The following is a 26,803-nucleotide window of genomic DNA, read 5'->3' on the forward strand; positions in this document are numbered from 1 at the left end:
TGTGTTTCTTTTCACACCTTTTACGACGTGCGGTGGATGAAATTAGATTTTAAAATCATTTCATGGTCCCTGACCCCTCTCCCCCCCCCCCTTTTCTGGAAATACCTGCATCCGCCCCTGAAAGCGCATCACTCAGCGATCATCTTTAGTCAAGAGGATAATCACTTCAGTGATCAATATCATCAATATCTAGAATTCTCAACCGGGGGTGTGTCACAAACTTTTGGGGGGCTGTAGGGGGTGTGTGGGGAAGGGGGATGTAGCCTTGTATGTAAGTGCTTTGCGCAGAAATTTCTGGGCGGGGGGGGGGGTCTATAAAAATTACTGCTCTTGACCTCAAGTACTTGTCTGTTTAGAGCACGACACCACTCGGGCACAGAGCCGAGCTGACGGCTTGACAGTGAATGAACCTATATTCAGCTGCCTTGAAAGGCTTTCCCGGTGAAGATCAGCAGCGTGTGATCCTAACTTCTGAGCGCACAGAATAGTTTGCTCCAGTTGTGCGAGACCTTGGACCTTTTGTAGAAACATCGGTTTGAGAGTAAATGGTTCCAGTATCTTCTCTCTCTTCCTTCTGGCAGAGCAGAGAGGGAAGATGGTTTCGTGGTGCCGACTTCAGGGCGGAAGATTACGCACGATGGGGACAAAGGCGAGAAGAGTGGTTGTTTGGGCGAGTTGGTTTGACATCTTATACAATCGTGTATAAGTTGTATAAGTATAAGAGGACACAACAATCTTGTTGTGTCCTCTTCTCTGCTTTTGTCCTCGTCTTTGTTGCGCACAAGATTGCATAAGACAAAGGCGAGTTTGGGGGAGCCGTATCTAGGTCACAGCGCCTCAAGGGGTGAGCAGGATGTAGCTGACGTTTTGGGTGTGGAACGGGTGGAAAAGGCCTGGCGCACGCGTTGTTTTCTCACCACTTAGCCTCGAACCCAGTCGCGTGTCTCGGTGGCAGCACATATTCGCCAAGAGGTCCATTGACCCCGTAAGTGATGACGTCACAACATGGCGTCTGGGTCCAAACCAACGTTGGTCCAAACAAACCGTTGCTAGGGACGTTGCTATGGACTAATGCATGGAGACTCCACATGAGGCTAGACTTGTGCTTACAAGTAAGTAAATCATTTTTTGTAAGCAACCTAACTTCTTGATATCTAATTATGAAGATGTCCTTGTCGTCTCAGTGTCGTATTGCAACAATGAAAGCGATTTCTGAAGTATTACACTCCGCTTTGCTTTGGCAGCAGATGACACGATAGATTTGCTGGCCTCTGTTGCAGCGGGTGTCTTCATTGAATTGCGTCGGTAAACAAGCGCAATGCCGTGGCCGTAGAGACCTTCACAATGTGCGTTTTTTTTTTTTTTTCTGTGAAGAATCCAGCTTAGTTCAGAGGGGTGAAAATGTCGTAAAATCAAACCACGTCATGCAGATCATTTACGACGACGACCTGAAGTGCATTACTGGTGTAGTGCAGGCCAATATGAGAAACAAATCGTACGCCGTCGAAGTAATTTGTTTATTATTATTATTATGATTATTATGAAACCTCTATCAAAGAGTAACAATGTATTGGACGTCCTACAAATCAACAGCTTATATCACCGTCGAGAAAAGGCAGATCTGGTTTTCCTTTTCAAAGTCCTTCATGGCATGGCCGACTGTTCAGAACTGCTCTCACAGATATCTTTACGAGTTCCTCGGACAGCGACCCGTTTGACAACGTCTTTTTACTCTCCTCGAACGTTAAATATCCTGGACCCATGTTTCGCATGCGTCGGGCATATAATGGCATTGCAAGTGATCTTGATATTTTTTGTGTGACTGAATTTGTCAGATCTCTCAGAGTCTCGCTGAACCTGTCGTGATTATGATGTTATTATATATTATTTTATAAGGTATATTCGTTGTTGTGGTAGTCTTCCTACTCTGCGTTCGGACCCTATGTTCCGTTCTTTTCTTGTTGTGTATATCGTATCTTTGTGTCAGCATGCATTATAAGTATCATATATTTTACTCAATGTTTTGAGTTTTTTATGTTTTTTTTTCTACCTTTTTGTAGTGTGTAAGTTTCGGTGTGCCAGTACCAAGACCGCATGGTCGTTCCTGGACACCTAATAAAAATTATTCTTGATAAGTTATTATTGAGGTTGTCAGGTTATTAAAGAATTCCATGTCTATCGCGATTTTTCAGTAACCATTGCAGCGATGGTTACATCCAGGTACGACGCACCCTCGCATAGCGCGAGTCCACAAACAAAATTTGGGATTTCCACCGATCGCCTGAAGTGCTTTTCTCACGGGTCCAATGCGATCTTTTAGCAGACGCGTCTCGATCGACGCCCGGACTTTCGATAAGCCATATTTTGCATCGCACCCCACTATGAATTCTTTTAAGTTACTGAAAATCATTATATTTAAAACAAATGCAAAATCAGAGTATCGTCCTTATTCACACGATTCAAACGACGCCGCGGCTTGGCCTGCCGGCGTGTGGCAGACGGCATACTTCTTGCATTCGTCGTCTGCTGCAGGCGTCTTGAAGACTGGAAGTTGCAGTCGTAAATATTTCAGAAACAAGCGATTACCGGCACACTTCTGTCGAAACATATATGACATTCAAGCTTTCTTTATCTGTGATTTTTAGAAGTTTAAATCCTACTCCTGATTTTTGAAATAAATAGCGCGAAGGTCAAGAACAAACTGACAGTACAAGCGCTATCAAGACGGTAGAGTGCACCATCAGTGGCATTAACTGAAAAAGAACTTAACTACCTTAACTTTCCTACTTAAGGTGGTTTGTTTGGTTTACTGTGGACAACTTCTTCCTTTCTTTCTGCTAATTCTCAGTTTTTTGACGTAACGCCCTCTTCCTTTATTGTTATTTCTCAGTTTTCTCAACGTAACTTCCTCTTCCATCAAGAGCGTTTCATTTTGGGAATTTTTCATACCGAAAAGAAAGACGAGAGAGAAACGCTACCTTTTTCTCGTCTTCTGTGTGATTAAAACGACAGTTGTGAGTTTAGCGCTTGTACCGTCAGTTTGTTCTTGACCTTCGCGCCATTTATTTCGAAAATGCGTATCCAACTAGCCCACCTTAATATTTTAGTACAGAACCTGATTTTTGAATGGTCGGGTTTTCGTAGCGAATCCCAGCCACATGTCTTTGTCCATAACAACGACCCTAGCAACGGTTTGTTTGGACCCATGACGTCACACTCACGGAGTCAATTCCGCGAGGATCTAATTTTCGCGAATTTCGTGATTTTAGAATAACGGCAAATAATTGAGGCCTTGCATAATTAATTCTATGGCGATGATGGTGGCGATGACAATTCTTAGAATGTCACTCGGAATCTGAAAAATGATTGCCCGCGAAATATCTTAAAAATTGGCCCTTTATTCTCCCTCGAGACGCGTCTCTAGCTGCGTGCTAGAGACGCGTCTTGAGGAAGAAGAATAAAAATCTGTACATTCATATTCAACCGTTGGTTAATCTGACTGTCACAGTAAACAAAAAAAAAAAAAAAAGAAGATTGCCTAGACTTTTAAAGATCGGTAGCCTAGCTCTTTCTTGCTTGAGAAACAAAATATACATGATAAGTTATGGTGAGCGCGTTGGTGATGATTAAATTATCAGAAAGAATAAACAAAAATACGTCTTTTTGTTTATTCTTTCTGATAACTTTACATAATAAAATTTACGCAAAAAAAAAGCACTAGGACAGAGATGAGAGCAAGGAGGATAGAAGGGTAGGAAAGGGCATCACGCCAGCCCCGTAGCCTCCACAAGCCATGCTCCCTTGACGCCGCGCCTTTCTCATTTTCCTACTTACTCTCCTCGCTTGTCCAGCCCAACGTGATCACATCACGTGACCGTAGCTAGCCTTCGTCTAGCTATGATGTGCTAGAATACACCACAGTCTAGCCTTCGACCTGATAAAACCTACCGGACGGAGCGGGCGCAAGCCTGCAAGGAATCCTTCTACAATCAACCATTCATCTCACACGTGACATGTCACGCGCACCAATTGCCAGAGAGATCTGCGGTCACGTTGGCCACAGCATCGTTTAAACTTTTTACGGCTAGGCTTCACCAATAGGGAATTGTAGTAGATCGTTTTTCTCCTCCGCTACGGTATGAATATTCCAGGGACTCTAACGGTATCCCCGAAGAAAACGCCGCAGCTGCGCATGCGCGCCGCCAGCCTTGTCTGCATAGTTCAAGGTCTTGTGGCGGATTACGGAGCGCTATCCGGGTGCTTAGCGGGCTGCGGGAACGGTCTACTACAATTCCCTAATATTGCAACATGCCCCCTCGTAGTACTTCTAACCTCTTTGGATGAGAGGCACACAGAACAGGGCTTAACTTGCTACTGAATTTTAATAGAACGCACACATAAAAAGATTGAAACCGCTCGTGCGCACAAAAAATACATTTCAATTAAAAAAAAAAAAAACAGACGTTACTGGTGGGGTGTCTGAAGCTTGGCTGGTAAAGGCATGAAGAATAGAAGTGTAGGAGAGGGCGTGACGTCAGCCATGTAGCCTCCACAAGCGATGCTCCCCTGCAACTAACTTGACGCCTCGCCTCTTCCTCATTTTCATCCTTACTCTCCTCACTTATCAGCCCAACATGACCACATCACGTGACCGTCGCTAGCCCTCGTCTATCCTTCAATCTGATAAAAACTACCGGACGCCGTACGGAGCGCGCGCAAGCCTGCAAGGAATCCTCCTACAATCAACCATCCATCTCGCACGTGACATGTCCACGCCCCCTCCTAGTACTTCTAACCTCCTTGAGTAAAGGCCTGCTCCTTATCAGAGATGGCGATAGAGGGAGCGCTAATACAAACATTCGAACTCTCATCGCCCTCTCTAATAAGGAGCATGCCTTTACCGGTCAAACTTCAGACGCCCACCCACCAGTGACGTCTGGCTTCTGGGTTTTCTTTAATGCATTCCCTGCGTGCATGAGCGGATTTAATATTTTTATGTGTGTGTTATATTTAAATCCACTTGCAAGTTACGCTGTGTCCTGTGTGCCTCTCTCCTCGGTCCTCGTTTTTTAATTATTTTTCGTCATTTTTTATATGTTTAAGAACCAACCACTTTAATTAAAGCTCTGCGATGCGTGAATTTAAGCGCGCTTCAGCTGCACGAATGCAGGCGTACGCTGCAGGGCATATTTTGGCAAAGCTAGGCCGCCTCGTTTAAATTTAATCATACGAGGGTGGAGATCACTCTCGCCACGACCCCCCCCCCCCCCCCCCCCCCCCCCCCCCCCCTTATTTTGAACGCAACTTTCTAAAAAAAGAACGACGATTACAACCTGAGTTTCGGTTTCCACACAACAGCATGACCGCATGCCCGGTGCCCTTCCAGCCGAACGGATCCAATCCAATCCAATCCTGCTCTCGGTGTTTGATGTTGTCAGCTCTCGCTCGACGCAATATCTTGTGCCTTTACAATTGTCAGATTTGATCTGAAACGATCCACAGCCCTTAGGCATTCAGCTTATATTAGAAACGCTCGCTTGAAACTCGTTTCTGCGTCCCAGCTTTTGACCAACTTCAAATCTTCTCTTAGGTAAGCGAGCTCAGCGTTCGCTCCGCACGCATCCCATATTTTTGTTTGCCGACGTAATGATACAAGTGACCGACAGGGACATTTTGAATGCCATCTGACATTCCAGCGAGGGGAACTCCGACCGTGGGACGCAGTAAGCCTGCCTTAATGAATTCGAGCTGTCAGAATTGAACTCACGATCTTGACAGCCGGTTTCTGAATTGCCGTTCGGCTACAACAGCGGCCCGCCTCTGCACTCGTCTGTAAACAGCTGACTCGGTAAAAAAGCACGCCCCTTGTCTTCGCATAGAACGAGTCATCCTTCTATCTGAAGCCTCGCAAGCGGTGGCATGGTTTCCAAAAATCAAGGTAAGCTACTTTCTGGCACTCCACGTGCTTAGTTTTGCGTATTACCTCGGGAAAACCGACCGGCGGCGTTTCAGATTCTCTGGAATGGCTGCTGCTTTTGGCGTCGGCTATGCATCTAGTCGTCTGTCCCTTCACCAAAGTAGAAGAGAGTTTTAATCTTCAAGCGATCCACGACATCTTGTACCACCGGACAAACATTTCCAACGTAAGAATGCCTCATCCCTGCTCGTGTTCTTTTTTTTTTTTTTTTTTTTCCCCAGTTGAGGTGTGTATAAATGGAAATGCATCTTCACGTTCTTTGCAGTACGACCACTTAGAGTTTCCAGGAGTGGTACCGAGATCCTTCGTCGGCCCTCTTCTGGTCGCCATTTTCGCAGGCCCCTGGGTTGCAGTTAGCACATTCATGGGCTTGGAAAAAATAGTGGCTCAGTACATAGGTCGGTGTTCCTTTCTTCGTACCGACGTCACCTTCAGAATCTTCGTTGGAGTTTCAGAATGTCCGTTTCTACCTGATTGTTTTGCAGTGAGAGCTGTCCTGAGCACCATGGTTGTGTTTGCCTACCGGGAGTTCTGCCGTGCGCTTCAAAAAGAATTTGGAGGCGTGATGACCAACTGGCTGACGCTGCTGACGGTGTCGCAGTTTCACTTTGTGTTCTACATGTCGCGGCCTCTCCCCAACACGTTTGCCCTCGTGTTTGGTGAGTGAGCACCCATTGCATCTTTTGTGTGCTCGGGAAAGTGAGCATGGGAAGACCTGTACGGCAAGCAAGTTAGCCCAAATGCCTCCCTTCGCATGTGAGAGGGGAAGAGCGATAATGTGACGAGTGTCTCTGCAGTTGAGGCAGGAGGTGCAGAAAAGTGAAAGGGAGTGAATTTGTGTGCAGCGAATATCTGCCTCAGCAGATGCTGTTCTCCCGTTTCCTCCGGCGGGTAGTAAACAATGCATCGACCACGAGTTCTTCATTCATTTAAGTATAAACCGCATGAAGCGATTTGGCGAGCGACGAGACAAGCGACAGCGACCCGCTTTGCTATTGCCCGATCAGTCGCACGACGCAGCAAACCGCATGAAAGCGACGGGAGCAAGTGACCAAAGTGATGAGCGACCTTTTCTAGAAACCCAAAAACCGAGCAACAGTGAGAAATCTCGGTCGCTCGCCGCTGACTTTCGTTGCTTTCGCTGTCACTGTTGCTCGACTTGTCACTCGCTAAATCGCTTACATGCGGTTTTGCCTTTAAGCACATCTGATAGTTGATAATCAACAAAAACAATGCGCCATTTGAACTATTTCATCTCCCTTTTCTTGATGGCCAAGTCCTTGCTCGTAAAGGATCGGTGGACATTTTTGAAAGCCTTGGAAAAGAGAAAGTAGCCATTGCTACGTCGAGGAGACGACGACGAAAATCGTTGCCCTGACGCCACCACACCCTCCGCGCGAGGAGCAGACAAACATGCTTGCCGTATAGGAAGATCAAAATTAATACCACAGTGCCTTTTTTTATTTGCGCTTTGAGACGCGGTATGCCCTGTCCTTCCCATATTTTTTTCTTGTTTCAGCAACCTCAAGTTTTCTGATATGGTTCTCCATCCTTCAACCTCAATGAAATATTCAGCTTTCTGAATGGTCATGAGCAGAGTATAAAACCATGCACCATTTCATGCAGGACAAAGAAATGCTTGGATGCAAAGTTTTAAAATGCATTTAGAGTGCACCTCCTCTTGTAAGAATCTTTTGCTCCTAGCCTTTCTCTCTGTGATATATTGTCTATCACAGGGAGAGTTACACATTCTAGGTAGAAGAAGATGTGCCCAGATCAGATCCCTTTAATGTCTAGATAAATTTGAACCTGAATACTTCATCTGATTTATCTTACCACAACTATGCAGCACAGTACACGTAGCAGAGCGCGTTGAAAACTGCAGAATACACAGAAAGAATAAAACACATGAAGGACAAGCAGAGACACACACAGTTCTTTCAAGAGAACTGAAAGAACTGTGTGTGCCTGTGTGCGTCCTTTACATGTTTTATTCTTTCTGTGTATTCTGTAACTATGCAGCAAACTCTATAAAAACAAGCTCCAATACTTTGCGTGGAAGACGCATATTTTGTAACAGGGAACTTGCGCTTTCAGACCTGGCCTCATACTCACATTATAGGAAATTAGTAACTAACTCGGGCATTTCATCAATTGAGCCGTTATATGCTACTCGCGGTGCACATTACTTTGAGAGCAAAGCACAGGTAATGGGACCCAAGTGTATAATATTTTATCTAAGTGAGAAGCAAGCTGATCCTCTTACCAGGTCAGCAGAGTCGTAAAGCGTCCACGACTTGCGACGCGAAATTGGTTGCAGTCGGGAAGTATGAATATGGGTGTTAAATTTACAATGAACATGTACTCTGAGCTATTAGAAGTAAGGGTTGGGTCAGTGCTCGGCGTGAACTCGGCTGAGCTCATGTCAAAAACGAGCGGCATTCGGCGTCGACTCGGATCCAATCGCGCTCAAAAAGTGGTGACCGCTAGTTTTGCTCGATAGACTTCTGAAAAGGGTGTATTATGTCCAATTGATTGCTCAGATCAATGCAGAGGTCACAGTTAACACGTCTACATCCCATTTCCTCTCAGCACCCGAAAACATAAAAGGGAACGAGGCTCACACCGAAAACTGACTCGCCTCTCGTTTCTTCCAGTCCTGCTGGCGTACAGCTTCTGGGTTGAGCAGAGGCACGTTCCCCTCATCCTGTCCAGCGGAGTGGCCGTCCTCGTGTTCCGCACGGAGTTGGCCTCTTTGCTCGGCATCATCCTCCTCATCGAGCTGTTCTCGGGGAGGCTGGGCATTCTCAAGCTCCTCAAGTGGGGCATTCCGACTGCAGTTGTTCTGTTAGGCAAGTTGGTGCCCCTCGCCCCTTTCGACGAATGAAAGGAATTCGACAATTTCAAGGCCCGTTCGCAAACTTGAGTTTGCTTACAGCCAAGTTCTGGTGATTTCTCACAACGAGAGAACACGCTGCATGCTGGTGCCATCTGTGAGGTGACTTTGGAACTGCACTTCACTAGAGCAAATCTTTTGCTGTGTTTGCAAGATCAAATGTTAATACTATCTGTGTCAAACGTTTTTCGAGCCAAGAAAGAAAGAATGATGCACAAACAAAAATAGGAAATATACGTAAATGCCAAGTGCTCCTCCAAATAAATGGCGCGAATCTGTTCTCTCGTCATAGGAGATTTTAAAAGGTTTTAGCCAATCTGTTTTCTCATCATAAGAAATTTTAAAAGGTTTTAAGGTGCACAATCGTAAGCAGTCGCAAGTGTGTGAATCAACCTTTATAATTTGCTCGTTACAGGGGCCACGATCGTGATCGACTCTTACTTCTGGCAGCGCTGGCTGTGGCCAGAAGGAGAAGTCCTCTGGTTCAATCTGGTGCTCAACAAGAGCTCCGAGTGGGGTGTATCCTTTCTGCATTCCCATTTGACTTCGTACTTGAATGTCACCGTCATTCGAACGTCTGTAGGTAGGACGGGCAGCTTCGCTAATTTTGCAACGAGAGTCGTTAAACTTTGCAAATTTTCATTATGTCCTAGTTGGTTACGGCAACGCTAATTTTAGTGTTCAAAGTCAAAAGTAGTTGGCACAGACATTTTGACAGTGGGAAGCTTAACTGCCTTAAGGGGCAATGTCTGCTAACCCAGAGTCTTTAACCTGCATCACGTGTCAGCCATTACGCTAGTGTGCGACGTTAAAATTCCCGTTTATATCTGAATCCGCAGGAATATGACCTAAACTTCTGATTTCTGTGTCTTCAGTTCGAGCTTTTGTTCCAGTTGCTTCCACAGTGCTTGTACACTAACATAACTTTGTCACCAAGCCCCTTTATTTCGGTGTGCTTGACTGTTGAGTGTCATTGGCCACTGTCTACCACACCAAAGTTTGCGGAATCGTTTAAATATAACAACCTATAGTCGGTGACGGATTAAGGGCCCATTAGCTACTCTGCCCTGTCGCTTGCTTGTTGCCTCTCACGGGCTTTGCCTGCGCGTGCAACGAAGTGCTTTCAAAGGCAGAAAGCTGAAGCTGGAGGCGGAGCATCTACTCGGTTCTTAACCCGTCGCCAGCAGTAGCAAACTCGAGCTGAGCATGGTTGTAGGAGGCGCAGCATCGTCACGTCTTGTCCTTGACCACAAAGGAAGACTTCACCCTGGTCCTGGTACTTCTACTCTGCCATCCCGAGGGCACTGTGCAGCTCGCTGATACTCCTTCCAGTGGGAGTGTGGGTCGACTCGAGGGTGAAAGTGATGCTCCTTCCGGCCGTCGGATACGTGATCCTCTACTCCTTCCTGCCCCACAAGGAGCTCAGGTTCATCGTCTATGTGTTTCCCCTCTTCAATGTGGCAGCTGCCAGGGCCTGTCTCTTCGTGTGAGTCACTCGTTATGATTTATCCGACATAGTTTTGAGGACAGCCTGACCATTACAAAAGTGAGAGTTACGATAAATCGACTGACGAGAGCGCATAAAAAGAAAAACGTGGACAGGAGAGAGAGAGAAAGAAAAAAAAAAACTTTTATTTTCGCTTTGTGGCCGGAGCTCCTGGACAGGAGAGAAAGGGAACTGCACACAACTAAAAAGGTATCGGTGCAGAGATTAAACCTTTCTACGTGTACTGCAGTCACTGACGAGAAATTCGAGGCGTGGCTTATCGTGTTCACACTCCATTCTTTGCTGGTCTTATCAGTCAATGCCGCAGTTTCATTGGCTCCAGAGCAGGGTGGAGAAAAAAATCTAGATGATTTGAATTGCGATTTAAATCGGAATGGTTTTACTGTGATGATTTAAATCTAACCTTGCCCAAGAGGATAATCCCAAAAATACATTTTTTTTACAGTTTGTCTATTATTTGGTACTTCCTTGCTTACGTTTGCTTTATATCTAAATCAAAGAATCGTTAAGCAATCGAGATTGATATCGGGCTGAACACGAGCACAAAGCAGTAGCTCTTCTGAAAAAATCGGCAACTTCGAGCTTTCTTCCTGCCCTCCACTTAGTTGTTCGTCACTTATGCAACATTTTATTGCGAGTAAATAAGAATGGCAAAGGAAAGAAAACTAGGAGAGCAATATCCTACTCCAAGAAAATCAAAGTGCAAAGAGAAGTCAGTTTTTTCATTAAGTAAAACAAATCGAGCTAGTTTTGTTTTTACTATGGTGGGGTTTACTCAATAAAAAGTTGTTAATTGAACTATACAATAATTCTTTCTTCCACATTGCTTTCGGTAATCGGACGAATCGATTAATCCATTGACACGTTAGAATAGACATCTAGTGATTAAGAATCACTATTTTATTGCTACAGTGATTTAAATCAAATTACTAATCTGATTTATTAGACTTTTTTGAAAAAAAGATGATTTTTGTTTTACCTCGCTTATTGGCTGCAGAGCGCCAATTAGATGCTCGGGGCTGTTTTGTCAGTGTTTTTATCTTATAAAATGCTAAATGCGACACATTGAAATGCCTCCGCTTGCTTGGACACCGTCTGGCCTGAGAAGTAGCGTGTTAGTAGTACTCTTCCATGTGCAAATCTAACTGGCGCTTTTTCTCGGGCTTTGCGGGACCCTGGTGCGACCAGCTGGAACAGCAGGCTCAAGTCCAGCTGGCACGTGGTGTTCACGCTGGGCGTGTGCATGCACCTGGTGGCCAACCTGTGTGCCACAGGCCTCCTCCTCTACATCTCCAGCTACAACTACCCCGGGGGACACGCACTCAAGAAGTTGCACGAACTCGAGGCCGGCTTTCCGGGTCAGTAAAGCCTCGTCATTGGCTCATCCGGACAGTTACCGTTTCTTGTTGATGTCGGTTTCTTTTCGGTCTTTTGCAGTTTTGGTTACCAATTACGCTTTCCTAAAACTTTTTTTTTCCCCGTTTTTCTAGTAATTTGTTTTATGAAAATGCTAGACAGCCGTTTCATAGTAAGCAGTTTAAAGTAGTCCCAGATATCCCACAATGGGACATTCACAATAACAAGAACTCAAAAACGTCTTAATAATTCTAATTGGCCAAAAGTTGCAGATGTTTCTAGCTTCAGCACTTGTTCACTGCATCTATTTGCATCATATGGTTTGATACCCAAGCACAAGTAACCCCTGCTACTCGGGGATCATCACATTCTATATCATAAAGATGAACATCGCTACTTTGTTGTTTGGCAGAGTTTGTAAACAACCCTCAGAAAGTTCCCCCTCGGTGCTGCAGGAACCAGTCGCACCTTCTCGTCGCTATAGTTTGTTGCAACCTAAGATATGCAGGCATCGCCCACCCTGAAGGAAGGAGCAAAACTATAGCCCTCCTCAAATAAAATACTGCTAAGTGGAATAAAGTACTAAAATTGAGAGCTGGGCTAGTTAGTGAAATTCAAACATAATGTAAATGCAATAGCGCAAAACAAGGAAGACTTAGGAAAGGAACAAGCAACACAGTAAGTTGTAAAAGTATGTCCTGTGTTGTTTGTTCCTTTCCCTATTTTTCATTGTTGTGTGCTGTTATACCTATGTCGTGCTTGCTATTTCCAAGCAAATGCATGTGGTTATAGAAGCGCACGTTTCTCACTGTCCGATTTGTGATACTAGAAAATTGTGCACTTACAAAGTAGTGCTATTTTTCTCCGGAGTCTGGAGGCGGAGCTTCTTCTATGGATATGTTGCCGCGAGGGATGTCACAAACTTTCGTCGAGCCAGATTTTTACTTCGAGCCTCAAGGTTCGACTGCTTCGACGGAACTTTCAAACTTTGGACCAGGTTCTACAAGGTTCGACTTTGTGGACAGTGTAGCTAGACTTTGATACAAGCATGTCTAGGTTTGGAGAAAATGTTTCTACGGAATAGGCTGTTCTATCTTATATTGTCACGAATGACAAGGTGACAAAACAACGAAATAACTGAAACGTTTAATGGGGCGAACTTGTGCCCAGGAATAAAAGGCAAAAGAAAATAACGACAGAGCGTCGCGGGCGTCGAAAGCGTCGAAGCAGCAGGATCGAACGCTGAGGCGAAAACTGACTCCGCTCACCTTGCGGAATCCCTTATGCACCCTCATGGGTTTCTGGATCGTTCGGCGTAGAAGGTTCGGCGCGTAGAACATTCTAACCTCGAATCAGCCAAGACGGTTCTTGAATTCACCAGAACATCTCATTACAGTGTCAACAAAAATATGTAGCCGCGGCCAGGATTCGAACCCTGGCCTTCTGCGTGGAAGGCAAGCGCGATAACCGTTAGGCCACGCGCGCGCTGCCTACTTGGCCAGCTTGCGCGCAGCATTACTCCCCCCTTTAAAAAGTGCATCGTCCCGATGCACCCCAAAAACAAAACAAAGCAAATAAAAAGAATGGTAAACTAAAGGGTCAAGTAGATCCATTCCGATCTGCTGGAAGGGGGCCGTTGGCGGAGGAATTGACTTCAAAAGTCCGGCCGGCCTCGTCGGAGGTTTCTTTTGTCGCTGGTATTCATGGCATGATCATGTGTATAGGTGGACGGTTTTGGGGAGCTTGGGCCAGTAATACTTTTCACGAATACGGGCCAGTGTCCGGCTGTAACCAAGGTGTCCGGACGTCGGATCGTCGTGGCAGGCTTGGAAGATCTCCTCTCGAAGGTCGGTCAAGATTACCAGCAGCCACGTCGGGTTGTTGTTACCGAAGTTCTCTTTGTAGAGAACACCTTGTCTAATGGCGAAGGTCGGCAGGGCTCGTGAAAAAACACGTGGTATGGCACTCCCACGCCCTTCCAGGTGCTCTATTAGTGCGCGCAGCTCAGGATCGTCTCGTTGACGTCTGACCATGTCGTCGGTGTTCACTGCGCCGAGGAAACACTCATCGTCATCGTCGTCGCTGCTGTCGGAAGGTGTTTCGACGGGAGCTCTGGATAGGCAGTCGGCGTCACTGTGCTTGCGGCCTGACTTGTAGACTACGGTCATGTTGAACTCTTGTAGTCGGAGACTCCATCGCGCAAGGCGTCCTGACGGGTTCTTGATGTTCGCAAGCCAGCAGAGCGAACGGTGGTCCGTGACTACGCGGAACGGGCTTCCGTATAAGTACGGACGAAACTTCGTGATCGCCCAGACGACCGCAAGGCATTCTTTTTCGGTCGTGGAGTAATTTCGCTCCGCCTTAACAATGTCCGACTTGCGTAGGCGATGACTCGCTTGGTGCCTTCTTGTACTTGAACCAGTACCGCGCCAAGTCCTGCGTTACTTGCGTCCGTGTGAATCTCGGTTTCCGCATACTGGTCAAAATGTCCAAGAACAGGAGGCGCCTGCAGTCGTCGCTTCAGCTCGTCAAATGCCTGCTGCTGCTCCTCGGCCCATTCAAACTTCTCGGCGTCCTTCGTGAGGTTTACGAGCGGTACGGAAATCCTTGCGAAATCTTGAACGGAGTGCCGATAGTAGGCACATAGCCCAAGGGACGACGAACGCCCTCGTGACATCGAGGAGTACCCCCGACGTTCGCCATCTTCAACGCTGCTCCGCCGTGAGTCCCGCTCACCGTCGCCCAGGCGTTCAGCGTCTCCAGCGCCACGACCCCGCCGAGAGAGCCTGTCCCCCTTGCGTCGCCGGGAAAAATAAGTGCGGCAACGCCTGGAGGTGGCGTTGCCGAAGACGACCGAAGTAAAGAGCCTCCAAGAACGCCGGAGCGCTCCCACTCTCTCGACGCTACGCATCACAACGACATCCCTGCATCGGTGTCCAACAACCTAAACATCATTATCGACGGCCACGACCCATCGGCACTCGTGGACACCGGAGCAGACTACTCAGTCTTGAGTGGGAGGCTCTCTCGCCGCCTGCGAAAAGTGACAACGCCGTGGGAAGGCCCTCAAATACGAACCGCCGGTGGGCACGTCATCACACCAGTCGGGCGATGCACTGCTCGCGTCGAGATCCACGGTGAGACGTGCCCTGTGAAGTTCGTCGTTCTGCAGGACTGTTCGAGGGACGTTATCCTCGGAATGGACTTCCTCTGCGAGTATGGCGCCGTCATTGACCTCAGAGCAAACCGGCTAACTCTGCGAAAACCTGTTTCACCACCAGAAAAACCCAAAGCGACGTCATCCGCGGTCCGAGTCCTCGCAAGTCACGTAAACTTACCGCCGCGGTCGAGTGTTTTCGTACCTGTCGAAACCACCAAAGCTGTCTGCGGCGAAGTTCTGCTCGAGGGGAGCCTCCAGTCAGCGGAACATAATTCATAACATAACATAACATAACATAACAATCAGCGGAACATAATTCTACCTAATAGTAACTTAAAATTTAATAACATTTTTTTCTATTTTTGCTATATTACCAAAACAACCAAGCAATGCTGCCCTTACTAAAAGTACAATGTTTGACTATCTAAAGCCGACTAGAGATAAGCTCTATCACGGATTCCAAGTATAGGCATTTTCATCTCAAGAAAAAAGGAAGTTTTGCGCATTGTTCATACATTGTGTGAAGTAGTTCTTACAAGATTTGGTTGTTGGAGGAAGAAGCTATGCTTTTGGTGTTTGTGTGCGTCTTGATAAGATAAGATATATTTTATTTAAAATGCACCTACAGATCTCGCAATTATCTACATTAAGGGGGAAATTAGTAATGCTACGCGAGGAGCCGAACTTTTTTTTTTATTACGGCTTTTGAGTTGAAAACGAGTAAGTATTTTTAATCCTAAATTTAGATTGAGCGGAAATGCATTACCAGATGTACCACTCGCTGACGGTAACTCTGTCAAATGGCCACAACATTTCAAGAACCCTCCTCAAGGTCATTCTTGAAAAAAAAAATTTTTTTTTTATTTTTCGGTTAATATTGGTTTATAGTGATTACCAGTAAATAATTTACACTTACGGTTACAGTTATGCTTTTTTTTTTCTATTTCAAATAACTGATTTGTTCCGGTTATGTTAATTGAAAAAGTTTTGTTCCTGAACGATTTTCGGTTTTGGTTACGATTACTGTCAGAGTCCCTTGCCTAAAACAAACCCCTGAGGTACTCCAAAAAAATGGGTGCCAAGGGAGAGTTAATTTTAATACTATTGCAGGTTATAAACTGAGAATGATGTGTTAAAAATGCTGCCAGCCAGTTAATCACATTAAGATCGATGTTTAGTTTACCTTGTTTATGGAGAGGACTGCGAGATACCTTGTCAAATGCTTTTGAAAAATCAAGGAATATGCAGTCTACCTGGAATCCCCGATCATAAGCAGTTCATTCCTTCTAAAGCCTTGTTGAGCTGTGGAAAATGAGTTGGGTTGAAGAGAGTTTACAAGTTGTGAGTAAATTATGTGTATTGTGATGGATTTATCATTACACCTCATCTCTGATGATGATACTGTTTGCTGGCTTTCAGTTGCCAACATCCACATCGATGTGTATTCCGCTCAGACAGGAGTCTCCCGATTTGGAGAATTGAATCCTCACTGGAGGTAAGTGATACTTCACCTTTATAGGAGTTTGTATGTTTGTCTTTTAATTATTCACAAATTAAAGACTGGCAGGTTTTTTACAGTGTTGGGTAAAGTACATCTAGCAAGTACTTGAAGTAAAGCGCAAAGTATATAAGAGGTGATGTACTTCAAGTAAAGTACTATAAATACAATGTACTTTTAAAGTAAAGTAGGAGTACTTTTTAACACAATCCTTCATGGTGCTCTTTCATTCCCCTATACCGTGTTTTTTTTACTGGTTTGCTTTGCTTCAGAGGTAATCAGGGCTGCATCAGTTATTTTCGGAAATGGCGTCGAATATTGGATAATGTCAAGTGGCCGCAGAGTAGTTTTACTTTTGCTCACAAACAATTTACTGCAAACTTGTAAGGCACTTCTCTGTTGACAAAGCATTGTTTTGTGATACAAATTTAACAAGACCGATTTTGGAGAACGTACTTTGAAGATAAGGAGTTGTACTTACCTCAAAAAGCACCAGAAAAAAAAGAAAGAAATTTACTTAAGTGAAGTAAAAGTATGGTGCGCCCCAAACTTAACGCTGCCACGAGATGGTCCGGTTTTCTTCACTTTCTGAGCTATTCCTGAACCTAGCGGTCGATATAGTTGGTGAATATTTGTGTCGCCGATGAGAACCCATTCAGGGGAAGGTATTCCAGCAGCTGCAGCGATCAATTTATCTTTGGGTAGCATGCAATAGATCAATATTTGCAAACCCGAGTGGCGGCGTTAAGTTTGAGGGGCACTGTACATACTCAGGGAATGTACTTCAAGTAAAGTGCAAGTTTTCTAAACTTAGGTACTTAAGTTCTTCCCAACACTGGTTTCTAATGAAATTGACAATACTGTAAGGTTTTGAATGGATTTAACAAAAATATATAGAACGGGGAAGACCATTCTACACAATGGGTGTCACGTCGCAGCAACCTTGTTTGTTCTTCACAAAACCGCTTTTACTGCTTGTCCCCTCTTTGTAGCCTCCATCTTCGATTTTAGAAATGTTTTAGTTGTTAGTTCATAATTAAAAACTTCCATTAAGTTTCTTTTTTTCCTTGTTGAGTTTGTGTTTGGACGCCAAAGTGAAAAGCTTAAAAATCTGCAATATGATTCAACTTGGACTGCTGCTACTATTAGCTGGTAATGCATCTTTCAAACAAAAATCCAGTGTAGCTGATGGGATAGAAGAATCACATAGGCCAAATGATCGCTGATGATTCAAGTTTGTACCCTAACAAACCCGGGAAGAAACAAGAACAGAATTATCCACTAATGCTCAAAGCTTGAAAACACCCACGGTAGTACTGGTCCTTCATGAAGGAATAAATGATACTCTTACCTAAGACAGAGCACTACTTGTGCCCTCCAGGCTGCTGGTGTGCTACTGAAAAAAATCTACTTGGTCTGGTCTTCATCCCTGGCACCCCTGCTGGGTAGCCGGGCATTATACTCTGCGTCACTAGTTGCGCGCTGTGCAGGCGAAGGCAGCACCAGGCAAAAAGAGAAAGGGCGACCACTAGGATGGTGGGACGAGAGAGGAGGGCCAGGGAAAAAAAGGAGAGCACTAGGAATTTCGGAAAGGAAAGGAGGCCTTCCTCCCTGAGCCTGGCGTTGCCTTAGCCTGTACTGCACGTAGCTAGTAACACGGGGTGTAGGCATTAATAGGGCAAGTGGTTGTTGTCAGCTGCCTCCAATCTCGAGCCTAAACAGACCACAAGGTTTGCTTGTACGAGGTATATCTTTTAAGCGGTGCACCGTTCACCTAAATGAGTTGCGCTTTATTTAAGCCGGAAGTAGTATCCATATTGAATGGGTTAAAACAGCGGTTAAACAGTTAAAACATTTGTCCTTTCTTAGATCCGCTCTACCTTAGGGATTTTCTTTAATTCAAATTACTGTAAAACACCTAGCATGTGCCCGTGTCACAATACGTGCCCACTCACTACTTTTGAAACGTTATAAAAACAAGCGAAGGATATATGTAGCGCTCGACTTAGGCTTCTGAGCACGCCTAGCAAACCAAGAGGCTCCTACGCTTCAGCCAGTTCTCCGGGCACACCGATGCAATGCAGCGAAGCTTGATGCGCTTGCTCTTTATTCTTTATTTATTCAGGTAGCTCCTGCAGCGCCGTTAGGCATTATTGCAGGGGGCGAACAACATAGAAAAAACATTTCTGCATTTGCGGCACAAACAGTTTTAACACTTAAATTGTTCCAATCCCTAATGGTCCTAACAAAGAAAGAATTTTTGCACAGTTCCGTCCTGGTGGATTATTCGCGTATTTTGTGGATATGATCTTTACGTTGGGAAATATAGTAAGGGGGTAGAAGGTAGTGAAAACCGTTAATACCAGTGTGTTTATTATAAATGCTATATAGAAATTTTAAGCGCAAATTTTTCCGCCTGGATGTCAGCAAATCCCAGCCTAATGTACTCTTCATGTCCGTGACGCTCGAAAAGCGGTCGTACAGCCCCAGGACGAAGCGTGTCGCACGATTTTGGATCCTCTCTAAAGCGTCTATGTGATTTTGCTGAGCAGGATCCCACACAGTGCAAGCATAATCTGTAAGAGGTCGAACGTAGGTAAGGTATGCAAGTTCTTTTATTTTTTGTGTAGACCTTTTTAGATTACGCTGTATAAAACCGAGTGCCCGTCCCGCCCTCATGACGACATCGTCAATTTGCGCATTCCACTTGCAGTCTGCTAATAAGGTCACCCCCAGGTACTTTACTTTACCGTCACTTTTTAGTGGTTCATTATTTAAATAATACTGAGTGTGAAGTTTATTTTTTTTGCGGGTGAAGGTAACATGTACACATTTGCTGACGTTTAACTGCAATTTTGATAGACTGCACCAGAGTTCAATTTGATCCAAATCAGCCTGCAGTTGTGTGGAATCCTCATCGTTTTTTATACATCTATATACAACACAATCGTCAGCAAACAATCTTAGCTGAGAGGTCACGCCAACGTGAATATCATTTATAAATATTAAGACCAGCAAAGGTCCAAGTACCGACCCCTGTGGCACGCCAGAGGTAACTTCAACAAAATCTGATGTTTCACCATCTAGAACCGTACATTGCCGACGCGAACACAAATATGCCTGTATCCAATTATGTACCGAAGTATCTAGATTCAAAAGTGCCAATTTTTGGATTAAGAGGGAATGCGATACTGTATCAAACGCTTTTCTAAAATCGAGAAACACACAATCAATTTGCTCACCCCTATCAACGGTAGTAACAAGATCATGATAAAATTCAGTGAGTTGTGTAGTACAAGAATAACCCTTTCTAAATCCATGTTGATAATCAATAAAAAAGTTCTGAAACGTGAGATGTTGCATTATCTGGGAATATAAAATGTGCTCAAACAACTTGCAGCAAACCGACGTTAAGGAGATCGGCCTGTAATTCGTGACATCATTTTTGGGACCTTTCTTATGTATAGGAGCAACATTAGCTAATTTCCAGTCCCCTGGCAAAGCTCCATTAAGTAATGACTTGTTAAATATTATGAAAAGGTAAGGCGCTATTGCGTCTGCACAACTCTTTAGAACCCGAGGGGAAATTTTATCAGGGCCCATCGCTTTGGTTTCATCGATATGTTCCAAAAGATTAAATACACCTTCCATACTTATTTCTACGGGTGGCATCACATCGTAATTGCTTGAACACATTTCTAGTGTTGTATCTTCTGGAGGCAGAAAGACTGATTTAAAATAATTGTTAAAAACGCAAGCTTTCTGCCCTGCGTCAGTGAGTAGTTCGCCATGTACCATTATATCAGGTATTCCCATCTGATCATTACCACAGAGCTTCATAAACTTCCAGAGCTGCTTATTGTTAGTTTTCATCGTGTCTTCAAGACGTTGAAGATAATCCTGTTTAGATTTTTTTGCGGTCTCTTTGTACGTCGTAGTCAATTCCTTTAATATCTGGAGGTTTGAGGCCGAACTTTTCTTTTTATATCTTGCATACGCACGCTTGCGTTTTTTAATAATTCTTAATAGACCACCATTGATCCATGGTTTTTCTCTTTTCTTTAGCTTACGTACATCAATACTCGGAATGTATTTCTCTGTGAGGCTAATAACTCTCTGTTTAAAAAGCATCCACACGTCCTCAACGCTCATTTCTTCGGCTAAGCGGTCAAGCCCACCCTACCTTGTGCACCAGCTCTGCATTTCTGCTCACGGATCAAACATCACATATCAAACAAGTGCCCATCCTCCAGTTTTTTTAAAGCTATCTCCAACTTTTGAGTGGATGCATGCTAGGCATTTTACGTCAACCTCTACGTACCACTTCAAAAGGAAATTTACCTTTTGTGAGCTAGCTTGCGTACTATGTCGGAGTGTGGACCTTGTTTGTTTGCTAATCTTTGTATATGTGTTCCTTTTCCGAGAGCTCAGGAAACCAACGGGTTGTCGACAACGCCCCATTTGTATAGTACTGCTATTTTGGGCATTTTATTTTCCCTTTTGTCGTCTAGTTATGTCATGTCCAATTGTGTAACCAGGATTTCTTTTTTTCTTTTTTTTTTTTTTTTTTTAGGGAGAGGGAGGGGATTGCCTACTTGGAGTCACACTTACAGAGGGGGAGAGGGGGGAAATTTTGACCTTGAAACCTCCTCTCTGCCTACACCACTGCCCAAGCCTGACAGACCTCTGCCCGGCAGGTACAACAAGACGGAGAACCTGGTCGCGGGAGGCCTGACCATGCACAGCTTTACGCACCTGCTGGTGGAGGGAAAGTCGATGCACAGCAGCTCAGTGGTGCCCTACCGGGAGACGCACGAGCTCGTGACGGCCGTGGAGGGCTACAGCCACGTGCGGCTCAACTACGCTGCCTTCCCGCCCGTGCTCGTGCGCACGCGGCCCAGGGTCCTCGTCTTGCGGCGCAGGGCGACTCCAACCGAGGTCATCCTGGAACCCCAGCACAAGCGGTCGGCCCAGGTCTGACTGGGCTCGTCGAACCCCGGCACCGCCGTCGTCGACCATCTTTCGTTTCGGTTTATTTAAAAAGTCGTCCTGCACCGCAGTAAGGGGCACCAAAAGGGATTTTGACCCTTAGTACAAGCGGTCTGCCCAGGTTTCATTGGGCCACCTGACCTCCGGCCATTCTTTCGTCCAGTTAAGGTTTATTTAAGAATTATTCTGGCTTTTGATTTTTTATTAAAGGGGCATAAAGTAGATTTTGAGGTAGTTTATGGTGCAGGCTCTGCCTGTCCATTCTAAGCATGTTAGAAAACCAAGTACTGCAATTGTACATGATCTTTTTTTTTTTTTTTTTTATAATTAAAAATGCTGCGAAGTCTTTTCACGTGCCATTTTGTTCCCGAGATTTTGGCGACTATGCGAAATCGAAAGCACCTACCAGCTAGAGCAGAACACTGTTGCGGCAGGTTCGCTCACCAGCTTTCTCAAAGGATTCAGATTTTCACGGCGCCTGGCGGTTTAAAGTTGAAGCCGTAAAATTAGGTTAAAAAACATGCAATGAAAATCGTCAGTATTTCAAAGGAGGCATAACGTGATGTTTGATTGTGCTTATATTAGAGAGGAAAGCCACACGCGGTTGTAATTATGGGCTTTCTAGAATGCTTAGGACGCACAGATCGAGTTTGCACCATAAAAAGACAATCTCGAAATCCACTTTAGTTCCCCTTAAGGATGGAGCAAGCATGGCCATTCCCGTGGGAACATTTTGAGGCGTCTAGGACCCACCGTTAAGCAATCTTGTCCATTTGTGTTCTACTACAACAGTTCAAGGGAAATCGTCGAGAGTGGCTCGTCGGGAATAATACGACAGCTCAGAAGTTTGACCAGCCGATTGTTCCAGCTGTTGCGCTAGCGTATATCTGTGACAATTGTTTACTTCAATTTTTTTTTTTGTTTTGTAAATGTGTAGTTTAATAGACTGTCTCGTTTAGCATCTTGCCACCACCGATAGTTATATTGAAAGTTCAAAGCAAAAGAAATGGTTCCATGAATTTTTTTAACTTTCTTGAAGTTCCACAATGCTGTTCTGTGGGGCAGGAAATTTCGACCACTAGTTGTTTATGGCGGGCGACAAGAACCGCAGACATTGAGAGATTGAGACCCTGGAAACTGCACTTTGTTTCCCTGGCATTTCTGGAGCTTAACATGGCAAAAAAAAAGCCATTTACGAAGGTACCATCTCAGCTCGGGGCAGCATGCGAGAGTGAGTGACTCGTAATCCAAGTTACTGAAAAAGTAACAAATGTGATAGCATAATGGGATACACCTAGCATTTGTAGTATCAGCCTTTCGTGCCACATGCCCAATCCTCACAATGTGTCATAATTGTCAAACAATAATAGCACAGCACCAGTACTGCTTTTTTTTTCCTACGGTAATTGACATGGCAGAAGTGTTCTCCTTTGGTTTGACTGAAATCCAGTGAAACTTCGACATTGATTCTGAAGTTTTGGATCATGTGAAGCCCCTGTCCTCAGTAATTTCATGGGACTAGTTGTCACATGCTAATATTTCCTCATTCGTCGTGATCTTTCTTTAAGGGAACTGCAAAGTGATTTTCAGACTGTATAAGTAACGCTCGGAACAGAGCTTCGTGCACATTGAATGCAAGATGCACTTGAGCGTTTTGTTTCACATCCCATCTATTATGTGGAAAATTAAGGAAATCAAAAGCTCATATTGTCTCAGCTCGACTCATAGAACACCGAGCGATGCAGATAGCGTGAACGAGCAATCTGTTTTTTTATCTGCGTTTCTGTCTCAGCTGAAGAGTCATCATCACAGATAGCGTGAACGAGCAATCTCTGTTTTTTTATCTGCGTTTCTGTCGCAGCTGAAGAGTCATCATCAAAATTGCTAATGTGGGGAAATTTTCTCATCGACGACAACTTGGGCGGTAAAATTTGTAGTTTGTGAATAACATGTCTGATCTAGCCGCCAAAAAACGGTGAAGTCTTTCTCGCGCTAACAGTGTCATGCAGTGTAAATCTGTGATGAAGAGTGTCCCGGCATGCAGAAAGACTCCTATGAATTCCACTCTCTGCGAGGACTGTTCTCTCTCCTTATCGTATTGCAGGAGAAAAACAGCCCTCTATAGAATGGTGTGGTAATGGTAATTGGACTAATTGAGACAATTGGCTACTCACAAAATTACTGATTGCAGCTTCCAAAGACACCTGCACAATAACTGCCAGAGAGGAAAGTAGTCCCCTCCTCTGTTTGGGATCGCTCTGTGGGAACGAAGGCGGGTAAAACCAGCACGTTTTGGCACGCTTTTGTCGCATTATTCGAGGAACACTTCATATCAAATCTGTGAATTGTTTCAAGGCTTTTGTAAATTGGAATTCAACTTCCGTTTTTGGTAGACTTCTGCATCCCATCTGAGACACCCTTGCAAAAATCGCGGGTCCTCAGCCCCATGACACCTTGTCTTGCTGATAAAAAAATTGCCAACCCCTGTTCTTAGATATAATACTAGATAGGCTAGCATATTGGAAGGGAACATGCAGCATCTGCTGTTTGGCAGGATTATCTTTGTAGCGGCGAGGAGTTGGCGAGTCCGATCACTAATACATCATTTTTCTAGGAAATATTTGGCAAGCGACTTTTTTCGTACCAGAAAGAGATGTATCAAATGTTGGTGAAGCAGCTCATTTAAAAAATGTAAATAGCTTCCTTTTTTTTTTAAAGGAGGTATGTATGTGATTTAGAGATGCTTCAATATTTTTTACTCTATGGTTTAGCAAGTCGTGGAAGAATTTCAGCACACACATTTTGGGGCGGACAGTGGAGCAGTAAAATATGATTGGAAGTTCCTCTTTTGTGAAAGCATTCACACCACTGCGGTAGGTCATCTTCCAGTACACTCATCAGGGGAAGCTACACCTTAGTTAAACATGTTTCTAGGCACTATACCCAGGGGGCGACTGTTAGGAACTTCTGAAAGGCCTCTTTTAACAGCCCTTTTCCTCAAGTGGGAGGAATACAAGCCTAAACCAACTTCAACTCTCCATTAAATACATCTGGTGAAAAGTGGTGGTAGTGAGGTATTTCTTGCCAGGTGACAAACCTTGATTATATGAAAAGAAAGGCAAGAATGGAGGCTGATAAACAAAAATAAAGGGCACAAATCAAGCATGTAGCAACCATAAATGCCAAAATGCAACCAAAGACAAAGTAATGTTGTGCTGTAATGTGTTAGTACAAAAATGTGTGAGGCATTTAATGGGGCATCCAACCAAAGTGATGTAAGGTAATGCACCATTGACAATCTTGTACTCCATCACTATTGACACAGACAGAAGAGTGCTGTTCCACTTAGTGTGTGCAACATTAGCGTGAAAATAATGCACATTTGTGTCAACTACAGTTGGTGCCGAATGTCGCCTCCTTCAATGAAATAAACAAAACTTTTCAACTCTGGTATCTCATTCTTTCCCGAAAGCAACTAGAATTATACGGTAATATCCCAAGAGATGTACCACCTCGGAAACATAATCCAACCATACTTTCGGCAAATTTCGGTATATTTTTCAAAACACCGAAAGCTAGCCCACTTTAAGTAATTGCACTGTCCAAGCCAATGGTGACCTCGGCGAAAACGAGGACAGTTAGGCAGGCGATAAACACTGAATGGGAAGAACAGTAGTCTGGTTCATAGCACCCTTGCTGTGATATGTTATAAGGTCGCAAGACCTATGTGACGGAGTGATCAACATTATGTTTGACAGTGATAGCTCGTTTAAATATTTCTTTTCCTAGAAGTTTTTCTTTTTTCATCCTTCCTTGGTTATACATTGCAAGTTAGCCCACTCACAGTTTTCACCCGAATCGTGCCTTATTTTAGGCAGGCTATCTCTAGGAACATTACGGTAAGCAGCAGCAGTCATTCACGCTGTATCGCGTTGATACATTCCAAGAGCAGTGCAACACCTGGAATGCCTCTATCTTGTAAGCTGGTCAAGTCTTTGGTAAACTGTATGAACTGCTCTGGGCATGCAGCTTCAAGTAAGAGTAAGCAGGCTGCAATTTCGTCCCGCAAATCACCCTTGTCATGCTCCTTAAGGTCATATGCCAAGCGGAAGAGGCACTCTGCAATCCGTCGAAAGTGATGCGAAATCCTAGGCCAGGCACACTTGATGAGCGCTGCCAGAGCTAAGAGACCATTTCTACGGCTCGCTTGTTCGGCAGTGTCATAAGCTTCTACATATTCGAGGACCACATCAAGTGTCTTCCTCATGTGCTTGACAACGTTTATACCCAAGCATTCGATGTAGGCTGCAAGCTGGCTCGAGTAAGCAGTCCGGAGCACAAACTTCTGTTCTGCATAAGCTGCCGTGAGCAATTCGCCGTAGACTTCCTCGCCCTTTCGCAGACAGTCTTCGCTCTTCAGGTGCAACAGGCGCAGGCCCTCATTGCTGTCTCCGAAGAGCAGGCGTCGAAGACAGCTGTGAAGCTCTGTTATGACTTCCGGTTCTTTGACGTACAGGAGACGTTTAAGCGCGTCGAAGATGACGTCGAAGTGACCATGCCACTGAAGTTCGGTTGGCGTCGCCTTAGAGATAATGTGTTGGACACACTGGATACCGAGTCGTTGGTTGTGGGTCATGTAGTCGTCCACGAGCAACAGACCCGGTGGAAGCAGCAACGACAGGGCGTCCGAAGACTCGGAATCCCCAAGTTGGTATAAGGCATTCTTGTAGACGTGCCTGTAACACGGATTTTTCTTCCACGTGTTTTTCTTGAGCTTTGGCTGAATGTGTTTGAGGACGGCCAGCGCCAGTCGACCCGAGGAAGCGGCGTTGGACACCAAAAATTCCAGGAAACCTTTCGACGCTTTGGATGATGACTCGCGGCACCAGGGTTGTTCGGCGTCGACGTGCGCGAAGCACACGAGAGCCAGCGCAGTTGTGACTTCGCGATCCTCCAGATATTCCGGTGAACGTTCCAGAAGCGACCGAGCGCAAAGCAGCCCTTCGGTCGCCAGTTCGGCGATGCCTCTGAAGTCGCTCCGCGTGTATTCCCGCTCTTCGTCCGCAACCAAATCCTTGGGGATTCCGCTGAACGCCAGCGAAGCCGCGAACTCCGAGATGACAGCTCTGTCTAACTCGTGGAGGTCGCCCGATACCTCGTTCACGGAAGCACGAACTTTCTTAACTAAACTCAACTTTTTAATGAGGCATTTCTCGTTCTTCATCGAACGTAATGCATCCATAACGGCGAGGACATTTGGGCAAACAGAAATGATGGAATTGTACCACCGTTTCCCGCTGCCTTGCGCGTGCTTCAATCATCAATGACAGGACGTCGCCATTTTTCTCAATTGTGGCCAGGCCCAGGCCAGTCTGACCAGTCTGACTAGCCAGTAGCCTCCACTAAAACGCTTTTACCCG

The 26,803-nt window shown here is 45.0% G+C and overlaps 2 protein-coding genes across 4 annotated transcripts; one reads left to right on the forward strand and one right to left on the reverse strand.

Annotated features, from left to right (window-relative positions):
• The first annotated feature begins 5,403 nt into the window (after positions 1–5,403).
• On the forward strand, positions 5,404–24,828 carry LOC8037712 (probable Dol-P-Man:Man(7)GlcNAc(2)-PP-Dol alpha-1,6-mannosyltransferase). Of its 3 annotated transcripts, none has more exons than XM_002405501.4 (12): positions 5,422–5,590; positions 5,667–5,723; positions 5,811–5,938; positions 6,013–6,143; positions 6,243–6,375; positions 6,463–6,636; positions 8,635–8,829; positions 9,289–9,392; positions 10,133–10,359; positions 11,569–11,738; positions 16,316–16,391; positions 21,092–24,828. In XM_002405501.4, exons 3-12 carry the CDS (start codon positions 5,920–5,922, stop codon positions 21,372–21,374), a joined length of 1,512 nt encoding a protein of 503 aa, XP_002405545.3. In that variant the 5' UTR covers positions 5,422–5,590; positions 5,667–5,723; positions 5,811–5,919; the 3' UTR covers positions 21,375–24,828. The 3 variants fall into 3 exon arrangements, with proteins under 3 accessions (XP_040063886.1, XP_002405545.3, XP_040063887.1); XM_040207953.2 differs by having other exon boundaries at positions 5,697–5,723; XM_040207952.3 differs by having other exon boundaries at positions 5,404–5,590; positions 5,667–5,938.
• On the reverse strand, positions 24,827–26,740 carry LOC8037711 (TELO2-interacting protein 2). The gene has a single exon (XM_029995774.4). The coding sequence runs from the start codon at positions 26,623–26,625 to the stop codon at positions 25,297–25,299; it is 1,329 nt and encodes a 442-aa protein (XP_029851634.3). The 5' UTR covers positions 26,626–26,740; the 3' UTR covers positions 24,827–25,296.
• Positions 26,741–26,803: the final 63 nt, after the last annotated feature.

Source organism: Ixodes scapularis, unplaced genomic scaffold, assembly GCF_016920785.2.
Source record: "Ixodes scapularis isolate PalLabHiFi unplaced genomic scaffold, ASM1692078v2 PGA_scaffold2__306_contigs__length_199485367, whole genome shotgun sequence".
NCBI classification, from domain to species: Eukaryota; Metazoa; Arthropoda; class Arachnida; order Ixodida; family Ixodidae; genus Ixodes; species Ixodes scapularis.